We start from the raw sequence: 11,899 nt of genomic DNA, 5'->3' as shown, positions 1-11,899 counted from the left end.
TATGGCCAGAAAACCAGTTTTTTGGTCTAAAATTGTTCAACTTTGATGCCAAATATTTCGAAAACAATGAACTTTGAAGTAAATATGGGATACTATATTGCTAAAATCCGTTGCTGTTAATATGATAAGCTACAAAAAAACATTAGAAAACTAAGGGATTCAAATCGAAGGTCATTGAGGCATGGGATCCCCTTAAATATTTATTTTATTCTGTTTTTAGTATTTGTTGTTATGGCAGCAACAGAAATACATCATCTGTGTAAATTTCAACTGTCTAGCTATCACGGTTCATTAGATACAGCCTGACAGACAGACGGACAGACAGAAGGACAGAGGAGTCTTAGTAATAGGGTCTCGTTTTTACCCTTTATGTACGGAACCCTAAAAACAATTGAAATATAGTACCTAGTCTCGACAAATTAAACAAGAAAATACCAAAACTCCTAAAAATGACAAATGTAATATTAGAAGCATAGAGGCTCCATTTTTCGTTTGACCCAAAATACAGTTGGAACCGGTAGTTTTATTATTTCCACGTTAAAACGAGCCTCGTCCAGCTCAGGAAATATGTTTCGTTTGTCATTTCAGTAGTTTTATTTCGATTCTAGTCTGATGGCATTGTTTCTATAATAGTTTTAAAAAAACTAGGTATATCCATCTAATTATTTAAGCATTCAGCAGTCAATTTAGTAGAAAGCATTGATAATCATTAACCACAATGCAAATTGAACTGTTTGTCACTATACATATAATACAAGTTAACCATATATTATGCCCACGTCTTCGTCCGATGATTGATAAAAACTTAGTATCATATCTTCTCTCTCGGGCCTCGAACTTAAGCATTAGGTACCAAATTTCATCTAAATCGGTTTCGCGGTTAAAGCATGAAGGGTAGGGGTGAACGAGGTGAGTTAACACAGAGGTGGGTTTAACACCATCAATTTTGAGAATTATATAACCGTTATCGAGCTGATCAAACGATGTTCAGCCGCGCCCCACCGTCCGTGGGTTACTCAACATGCGTCCTTGCCTTAAGATGATTAAAGATACCGCAAAATTGACGTTGTTTCAACTCACCTCGGTTTCCCTTGATAGACAGTTACTTTCGCATTTATAATATTATTAGGGATATGTCTCAGCTACATATATTATATTAGTATCAACTTAACCAGTATGCACAGAGCAATCAATCCATCGGTCTAAATCAACGTACTAATTATTTTTGTAATAGGCTTATAATCGATCAATTAAATCTGGCCACGAACCACCATTGTACATTCGCCATCAGATATAGAAAGAAAGAAGAAAGAAAAAGCATTTATTAGCACAATAACATAAAACTAACATTAAATCATTTTACGGTTTAGACTCACTTGTTTTAGTCACTCGCGCGACATGTTTCGGAGAGCCTAGGTCTCCTTTCTCAAGCACTAATAGTGCGAGCAGCGTTCACGACGACCGTGTATTGCGTACTGCCGCTGCCGCGCGCCGCGTCGCTCGCTGCGCGCGCGCTGAGAAAGCCGGTTGGGGGAGGTCTTGCGCTATCGTTGTAGGCGGGCACAGTGGTGTGTTTGGGTTTGGGTCACCCAACACTTGTAGCGCCACACAGCACGAACTCACTAGGCTCTCCGAAACATGTCGCGCGAGTGACTGAAACAAGTAAGTCTAAACCGTATAATGATTTAATGTTAGTATGTCTCACAACAGTTTAAATTCGAACATAAAACTAAAACTAAGAATAATTACACAAAATGTAGAGTTGCGCTAAATGGTCCTTACTTAGCTTGGTGTCACGGTATTACTTAATTAAAATTATCCTATACCTAAGTCTTCTGAATGTTCGTGTATGTATGTAAATGTCTATGCGATTTGTGTGTGAGTGAGTGTGCACGGTTGCCTAAGTGTATAGCGTATAGTGTATATAACGTCACAGGGCGGACACGCTATAAATCAAAAATCACTTGCGTTTCTATGTGTGAACGGCACGTCTGTACATGCGTGTGAGTTGCTTAAAAATAGTACTGAGCGGTCGGCAAACGGCCGTCAATCTGGTGTCGCGGGGCGAGGTAATTCGAGTCGGGGCGGGGCGGTGCGTAGCCGTTCTGTACGAGTATGATAATACTATTACTTATTCTGTGATATCGGTGTATAGTGTATATATCGGAGAGGCCAAGGAGTTTACAAATATCAGAAAGAAGCAATCTATCTGTTTGAAATTACCAAGACATTAAATAATAATATAATAATAATAATAAACCATTTATTTCAGGCAAAGCCCATAAAAGTGTTAGTAATTAGGTACATACATAAAGCATATGTTCATATTTTTAATATAATAACTGTACCTTATATCGTTACCATAAAGTTTAAAATTTATCAATTTATTGTGTCAATGCTTGCTGAAGCACCAGACCGGAAAGTTGGCAACAAAAAGTGCGTTTTATGTTCCTTCGTGAGTTTGAACGAGTTTTTCAGGTTTATATTGGCTTCAAGTGATTTTAGGAAGATATATTTAAATCGTTTTTTCCGCGTTTTGCAGATAATATTGCAATTGTTTTAAACAGTGTCGTTCGCTAGAATCTTGTATTCTATATATTAAATATTGTATCGTAGTTATATGGTGAATTGTTAGAGTGTGGTCACACTGTTACATGTAAGAATGCAGACGGCGTCACAAAGATCTTTATCCTGAGGCCAAACTACTCAGTATTCTTCAATGTACTATTCAACATTATGTTCTTGTTTTGTTGACTGGTTGATAATGCCATTTGGCGCTAAGTCCGCCGTTTGTACATTACTGTACATACTTTGCGCAATCAAGTTTATATAAATAAATAATTTAACTTGCTGTCTATGAAATCACGCTTTAACCAAAAGAATTCGGAGACATAACATTAACACCTATTATTTTTTTACATTATTATCTTAATTAAACGCCATTTAGGGAAAAGGCTCCAATCCACAAAAAACTGTCAATAGAATTTGAAATTTTTGTCAAAACGAAAAGTCATTGATTTAAATGGCAAATTTTAGAGGATGGATCCTTTCCGCTAAATGGCGTCTAATTATCAACTATGGCCAGATCACAAAATAATCTTCAATATACTTTGTAACATTAACCGTTGATCCCTGCGGACACTCATCTTCATAACACGCTATGGTCACTTGTGAGAACTGCGTCGGCGTCGCCACCTCTATTACCGGCGGCGGCGCGTTGGGATCTTTATTGCAGACGGTTATCTTCTCACCCACTGTTTCTGTTATGTAGTAGGTCTATATGAAACATAACAGATTGAAGATATCGGGATCTCTAATGACAATCAATCAAATTAGGTATTTTAAAACTAAACCGCTTCATACAGACGTTGAAAAAAAAGTGCAAGTGCGTTGCTGGCATTTAAGATGGAAGTAACTATGCTTTAGTTCTTGAAGGATTTGAGGTTTCTTAGAAACCTCTTATATTTAGCTGATTAGTGCTTTAATTAATATTTAAGGGCTTAAGGAAAAACAGAATGAAACTCACGGATGTTAGACATAGACAAGAAGAGTTTTTTTTTTTTTAATAGTGCCGTGACACAAATTGTGTTGCTAGACTCGTTTGCGTTTAATTCTTCTAACAAGGTTGTATCGCAAATACCGCAGGCGACAGTTCATTCTACAGTTTAGCAGTGTGAGGCAGGAAATTATTTGCTATATTTTTAGCTACGTGGCTAAAAATTATAATTGATGTGTGTTTTTATATTATACATATACAAAACGACCTGTCTGGCCTAGTGGGTAGTGACCTTGCCTATGAAGACGATGGTCCCGGGTTCAAAGCCTGGTAAGGGCATTTATTTGTGTGATGAGCACGAATATTTCTTCCTGAGTCATGGGTGTTTTCTATATATTTAAGTATTTATATATATCGTTGTCTAAGTACCCACAACACATGCCTTATTATTGAGCTTACTGTGGGACTTAGTCAATTTGTGTAATAATGTCCTATACAATTTTTTTATGTTACCTTAGGAAGATAAACGACATCTCCTCCAGGAGCAGCATCATATACGTTCCAGCCGGTATCCGTTTTCGTTACATAACCTGAAAATACCAAAAAACAATAATAATAATGATAATGTCCTCCTCGCCGTGTCCGACGACGGCGACTCCAACCGTTTTTAATGGGAAACATGGAACGCTCTAATGTGGCTTGCGAAGCCAAACTTGGTTTTGAAGATGCGATTGCATGGTACGCAATGCAGCTGGCCGGCTGAATTGTAGGTGTAGGTGTACGAAGGCTTCGGGCGCGTCTTACGGAGATGGCGCTTAGCATCCAAGTCTTCTAAGCGCCGCTGCTCGTATTGCTCTACACTTTTACACTTTTATGTTAGAAGGCAGACGAGCAGACGGTAATCGCCAACAACCGTCCATGTCCAGGTGTCCACCTGTAACACCATGTGTGGCTACCACCATTTTGGCACTGACAAACGCTATAGAGAACGTAACTTACTTTCTATGTATCTCGCTCGTACTCGCATAATATTAGTGCGAGCGAAATGTATGGAAAGTAAATTACGTAGACGTTAGCGCGTATGCCAGTTTTGACACTGTCAGTGACTCATGGTACGGGTACAGAAGAGTTTGACAGGTTGCCGTTATGTGCACGGGTCTTTGTTAATAAGATCGCACGCGGGCACATGAGCGTCTTCAGCAGTCGCCGTGGTCGAAACCGGCCGGGAGAGAGTAGTAGTACAGAAGAGGTTCGATTTTGACATTTAAGTCGGCACGTCGCGCTGCAATAGAAAAAAGGAGAGGCAGAGGAAGACCGAGACGTGCGTTTTTGGACCAAGCCAAGGAGAAAATCAACGTAGTGACAGCAGCTCAAAACAGTGGCAGAAAGAAGAACGGAGTGGCGATTACTCCACCGACAAGAGCCAGGCTCTTAAGAGTTATGACGATGATGATGTCGCGCTGCAATAATGCTGCAGTTATGCAGTAGAGACTGTTTATTATACTTTAGGTAAAGACATAAACTTATTAAGTTCCTCCTCGTAAGATGACCTCGCATTTACCTATCATCTTTGTTCTGCATTCGGCGTCGGCGGCGGCGAGCAGCGCGCCTAGCGCGACCAGCGAGCGGGCGAGCGGCGACATGGGCGACCAAACTAAACGATAACAATATTTTAAATACCATCTAGCCATTCTCTCTGCTTTTCGCTAATTAAGTAATTTATATTTTGTATAGTATTGATTCGTTACAAATAATTGAACTAGTTACTTGCTGATAACTACGAGATTTTTGTCGGTTCCGTTCAGTCTGTATTTTTTTATTTAGTACCTTAACCCATGTATTATATACATATATGGTCACGCTCCGTGATTGTTGAGCCATTTAGGGTCCTAGCTAAATTGAATGGCAATACTGACGCTATGGAGTGTCCAATTCAGCTAGAACCCTAAATGGCTCCGTGATTGTCGAATAACGGCGCGTGACGGTATATTTATGTCAACCAGACGCTTCGCGATTTCTGCAAACAACAACTTGTGCGCGCTGCATGGACCTACTTTCATTTCCAAATGGTACAAAATGGGTATTATAAAATTTTAATCGATCTCCATTTGTTTGCGATTAACCTAAATCAAACTGATCCACAATTCATTTGATGGTTATCTAAACGTCGAGGACATGTTTCATAATTACCCCTTACCAACGACGGTCTTCTGTTCTGCTCTCTAATGTTTGCCATCTGTATTTCAGGAAACACCCAAGCTCTTTTTATCAAAGCACCACGCAAAAAAGCACCTTAATAACTCGCAAGAGAGTTTAGTTTAGCAAAAATCTTTTATAAAAAAGAGTGCATCAATTTGCTTTCATACTCAATAACTGTTCGAAGTACTTAACTAGTTCAAAACAGCCAGCGTACGCTAAAATTGACTTTATTCCCTAGTAATAAAGACTTTATCAACCGCAAAAAAACGGTAAAGACTTCTTATATTTAGTATTTGTGTTAACAACAGTTTTTTAAAGCGATAATCGACTCTGTTGCCTTGTGTTAAGGGTGTTAAAGGTTGCAAAAATGATGGTGACAGTGTGAACAGCCGAATCACTGTCATGTCATAAATCTCGGGCGACACTCTGTTACTACAGCGTATTGTGACTATGAGTTGAGGATTATGGGAGACAGTTTGTATGAAGTGATTGACAGAATTGTGATGTTATTTTTTGGAAAATGGTATCGAATGTACGAATAATATGGGAATAATTTTGGCGCTTTCTTGTATTTTCTACAATGTTCCGACTGAACCTAGACATTCAGGAGGATCGAGGAGTTTTGGCCGAAGGGTGTCAAGTTCCGCAAACGCATCGCAGCCATAATGTGTGTTCCAAATTTTATAATAAATATGTATGATAGTTTTAGATATAATGTAAGCCACTAAGTACTTGCCTGAAAATAAAGATTTTTCGTTTCATTTTCATTTCATAACTCACTCGTCCTTAAAGAATGGCGATTTCAAGCGCGACTTCATGATTAACAGGCCAATTCAGACGTATACTGATATCAGACTGACATCTAACAGATGTTTTAAATATCGTGCATTTCGCTCGTACAGTCGAGTTCATAAATATGTGTACATATTTTCACCTTCTTGCAGTGGATTAAGGAGTAGAAATGTATACATATTTATGAACTCGACTGTACATGTCCATACATGTATTGGCGCGTTATGCTGAAAGTTATGCTCCCAAATATTTCGATTTGTTCGTAGAGGAGATAACACAACGTGTGCTACGCCGTAATCCGTAGCAAGTCTACGAGGCCTGCGGGTTTACGTAGGCGAGGTCTACGAGTGCCATCAGCGTGTCACTGACAGTCAAGCTAAAAGGACCTTAAGTGGAAAGGGCACGTCAGCTTCTTCAAAATAGGGACTACGTTTGTATGGACATGGAGAAGCGGTGTTCACTTTCTCCTTCAAAACCAGTTAAATTTGAGAATAACAATGAATTATCCCAAAACATCCGAACTCATCGTCACCCGCCAACCCGATGCTTCATCAACCTGTCAATTTTATCGAAAAATAGCATTTTTTGCCTTTATTTACTGATGTTACCTGTTACTCGTTCAATATCCGTCCATTGGTCATAAATCAAAACCAGTACATTCATCACTGGAGCCAGTTCTGTTTTAGAAATTGGATCTTATTTTGATATTACCTTGAGCCTGATTCAGATTAAACAAATTGTTATGGGTTTGAACTGGTTTTGACACGACCTTGACGATTGTCTTGGTGATTTCGCATGCACCAATGAGCGTGAGCGACTTCAAGGCCTTTTTTGCCTTAAAATTTTATTTTATTTATTTATTATTTATTATTTTAAACTTTATTGCACAAGAACAAGTACAAAAGGCGGACTTAATGCCTTGAGGCATTCTCTACCAGTCAACCACTGGGCCAAACAGAAATTGTTAAGGTGGGTGCAGTGCGATGCGAAAAAAAAAATTTCTAAATATAAATTCTAATACTAACGCCAAATTTAGGTAGGTATAGTATAGGTATATGATTCCTTAGCCTAGTAAGTACATATCTACTAGGCTATATGAATGTGTTTATATGAATACCATACCTAATACATATTAGGTATGGTATTCATATAAACTTTAACACAAAACAAATTATAGGTGTACAAAGGCGAACTAATTCATAATAGATAGATAGATAGATAGATAGATAGATTGATAGATAAACTGTTTATTTGTTTGCCACAATACACACAAAATATTCAAATACAGAAATAACATAGGTACACAGAACAATCCAGAAAAAAAATAAAAATTACAACAACAAATAAGTCACACCGATTTTTACATAATATGTAGAGAAAAAGGAAAAAATACATAAAAATACTGTTTTATACAAATAAAAATCCTGTGTGCGTCGCAGCAAAACAAAAAGGTTCTGGCTCAGTATTACGCTTCACCCATTAGGAAAAGCACTGATTTTCTGCCAGGACCTGATCACGTCAACAAAAAACAGTGGAAAATAATGAAATAGTCGAAAGTTAGTACTTACCTAATTAATTATTAATAAATAACTAGTGACACAGTTTAAACTATAGAGACATTTAATGCTTGCACATAGTTGTGACATAGAAGTGTCAGTGTGGTTAGCATGTATATAGTGTCAAATGTGATTTAGAGAAAATATTTATTTTTAAGCAGGATTACTAAGACTAAATTCGGTAATCAGCAACCAGGTAACCGTGAGGAATTCCCAAACTTTGCTTCTCTAAAAGGAATGTTTTTGAAATGAAATTTGAAACTACGCTTAGTTTTCATAACACGAATAGGTGGAGGAATATTGTTCCAACACCTGGTTGCGAGATACCGAAAGCAGCCTGTAAAAGCAACGGTTTTGTGAAGATGTGCTTCTAGGAGACATCGTCTGGTGGAACGAGTACCGTGTCGTTTATGGAAAGAGGATATACGAATTTTGGTAAACAGGTATTCGGGCTTTTTGTCCGATAGCAAAGATAGATATAACTCCGTAATAGATGGATACAGTCTAAGGATAAAACGTGCCTAGAAAATCACAAACATTTGATTCTCGATCAGACGGCGCCACTAGCTTTGGCCTACTCTCGTATAGAGGGCGTTGACGGTTTCGTTTGTTATTTATAATTTTAACACATATCTGTTAAAGAACATGGGTCAAAATCAAATAAAAATAATTAATGCAAATAAAAAAATCATTTATCCATATTTAAATTTAAATTTAATTTAAATAATATTATAAATGAGAAAGTCTGTCTGTCTGTCTGTCTGTGTGTTACCTTTTCACGCTTAAACCGCTGAACCGATTTAGTTGAGTTTGAGTCCTGGGTCCAAAATCATCCCTTAAGAGGGTGAAAAGCGGGGTGGAATCATGGTGGAATTGAGATAATTAATGAGTTGCCTAATATTTGTGTGCATATTATAAGACTTTCTCCAGGCGCTATTCTTACTCTAGCTGGGTTTACTAAGTCCACCCAGACGAAGTCGCGGGCAAAAGCTAGTATTTAAATACATTTAAACGTATTTTTATAAATCTTCATTTTTAGTTTTAAAGTATGTCGATAGATGGCAGTGAATTTACAGTAGTTACAAAATTTACTATGACAGTACCGCTCTATCTTATTATATCCTCTTTGATAATAGGTTTCTTGCAGTTAAACTAAGCTAGGTTTAATTTCTAAGCAAGTGACATGTCTGTGATAGACCAGTTACAATACAGACTTACAAGAGTAACCGGGCATATTGAGACTCATTGTTCCTTCAACATCAGAAGCCGATGCGATAACATCGACTGTCTCCAGCCAGACGACGCCTGCAAGACTGTTTAAGGCGATGCTTCTTAATATTTTCAGTTATATTACATTTTTATTACATGTCTCTGATTTATTTTTAATATTACAAACAAGATATTGTCTTCGGTTACCGCGATAGTTACTCATGAAATAAAACTATGAAAACGGATTATATCGCGTATATTGAATTTATAATTCATCCCGACGTTTCGAACTCTTTACAGCGTTCGTGGTCAACGGGTGACTGAGGAAAAATTACAAAATGCAAAAATACCCACACACTAAAATAATGAACAATCATAGACTACTAATTATAAATTCAATATACGCGATATAATCCGTTTTCATAGTTTGATTTCATTACAAACAAGATTTAAATTTTTTAAATTAATTATAATTTGACGACCGGTATGGCCTAGTGGGTAGTGACCCTGCCTGTGAAGCCGATGGTCCTGGGTTCGAATCCCGGTAAGATTTTTCCAATTGGTATTGTCTCACAAAATATTCAACGAATAAAAAGTAAATAAATACGTCAAGAAATGAACGTAAATATCTACTCTTAAAACTTTGTAGCTCGAAAATAAATCGATTCAATTTCAAGTTTCAGTAAAAATAATAATCCCAAATAATATATTCTAAAAATAATAGTGAGTAAAAACCGTACTGATAAATATTTTGAAGTTTCAGTACCATCATATTCATGTTTCTTTTTAAGTATCATTTTAATGCAATATGAATTTTTGAATCAATATTTTTGTGACAAATGCAAATATATCAGTGATATAATTGTGATATTATAAAACAATTAGTGTGATATAATATTACTGTAAAAAAAAATTGTTTTTGCATCTCAGTTGTTTCCATTACGTTATGCACAGTATCATTTTATAAACGTTTTTGCCTGGTTTTTGCTAACGATTAATAAAATTAACTATTAAATGTTGCATTATTTTTGGACTGGTTTTTTCGGTAATTGTGAGTAAACACTGTTTTAATGCAGCAAAATATTATGCAATAAAACTCTCAAAAGGCTTACCCTTAACGCCCAAGACGCTCCGATAAGCCCCCGTCCATTGTCGGCGCTGCTCCGCGATAGACAGACAGCTTCAGACAGACAAGGATGTTCATATTGTTCATATTTCGTCTAGTAGTTTGTACCAAATCAGGTTTTAGTCTTCCAATATGTTTGGTATTAAAATGTTCACGCGCTTTAGGTACTATATTCGTTTTCTAGGTTTAAAATAATAACATGTAAAAATAGTGACATTTTGATTTTATCTTGTACTAAAAGCACGTTACTTGTGGAAAATTATTCAATAGGATTCGACATAATAACTTATTTTTTGGTCCTTCGAACCGGATTCGGAGAAAACTGAATTGCAATAAGGCGTGACAGGTGAGTCCGAATCTCTACTAATATTTGAATGCAAAAGGTATTAAAAATATCAAACGGGGTTACTCACACATATTAGATTATTTTAAACCGGGTCACTCACGTATTATTAAGTCGAATAGCTCGACATGTTTCGGTCCAATTTACGAGGACCGTCTTCACGGAGACGCGACACGTCTTCACTGGTCGACCTCCACCACTGTGACTGTGTGTGTGTGTGTGGTGGACTGGTGGTCCTCGTAAATTGGACCGAAATATGTCGAGCTATTCGACTTAAGAATACGTGAGTGACCCGGTTTAAAATAATCTAATATGTTTGTCTCACAGGAGTTTTATGGGGTTACTCACGTATTAAGTCGAAGATTGCTTGGTTGTTTAATATATTTTTATGTATGTGTCTTACGGAACTTTTGCGAAAGTAGGTATGTTCTTTTATATTTCTCAAGCTTCATTCTTCAGATATAAAAACCAGGTAGTCCTTTAATCTACTAGGCAACTTATCGCATGTTTAAAGTAGGTAGCAAAAACTTTAACTCAAACAGGTCTATCCCTCCTTTTTACCTAGTCTTGATGGGGCGCGCGGCTTGCCGCCATTGCTCATTCTTTATTCTTGCGAGGCAACGAACGCACGTAAAATCATAATTTTGTTTGAAAGTCGTTTAAAATGCCTATACGTAGTGCACTTAGTGCAGACATTATACGATTTATACGAGAATACGAGATGTAAGCTGTGGGATTATTCGTTTCATATTCGTTGTGCAATATAAAATATATTTGTTATTGAAATTGTTCATCATCCTGGAGGTTAGTCGAGAACTAACACGAAGGAATAAATCATCCTGGGGGTTGGTCGTGAATCAACACGAAGGAATAAATCATCCTGGGGGTTGGTCGTGAACCAACACGAAGGAAAAAATTATCTTGGGGGTTGGTCGTGAACCAACACGATGGAAAGTCTGTTCGTACTTCGAACACCGATTGCGCCCGGGGGTTGGTCGTGAACCAACCAAAGGTTTAATTAAGATCGGACAGCGCGCAACGAAACAAAGGGCCCTAAATAATCATATTGTGTTGTGTTAAAGAGACGAGGGAGGCTTTCTTTTTATTTGGTTTTAGATGGCCCAACAGAAAAAACTCAAGCAAAATTGCCGAGTGATAATAGATTCTTCAGATCCTGA

General features: G+C 37.3%; 1 protein-coding gene across 1 annotated transcript; it reads right to left on the bottom strand.

Annotated features, from left to right (window-relative positions):
• Positions 1–3,075: 3,075 nt before the first annotated feature.
• On the bottom strand, positions 3,076–5,139 carry LOC134741195 (uncharacterized). Its single transcript, XM_063673969.1, has 3 exons — positions 5,058–5,139; positions 4,010–4,086; positions 3,076–3,276 (listed from the first exon to the last, which is right to left on the bottom strand). Exons 1-3 carry the CDS (start codon positions 5,137–5,139, stop codon positions 3,076–3,078), a joined length of 360 nt encoding a protein of 119 aa, XP_063530039.1.
• Positions 5,140–11,899: the final 6,760 nt, after the last annotated feature.

This window comes from Cydia strobilella, chromosome 4 (genome assembly GCF_947568885.1).
Source record: "Cydia strobilella chromosome 4, ilCydStro3.1, whole genome shotgun sequence".
Taxonomy (NCBI): domain Eukaryota; kingdom Metazoa; phylum Arthropoda; class Insecta; order Lepidoptera; family Tortricidae; genus Cydia; species Cydia strobilella.
This window is presented reverse-complemented; position numbering and strand designations above follow the sequence as displayed.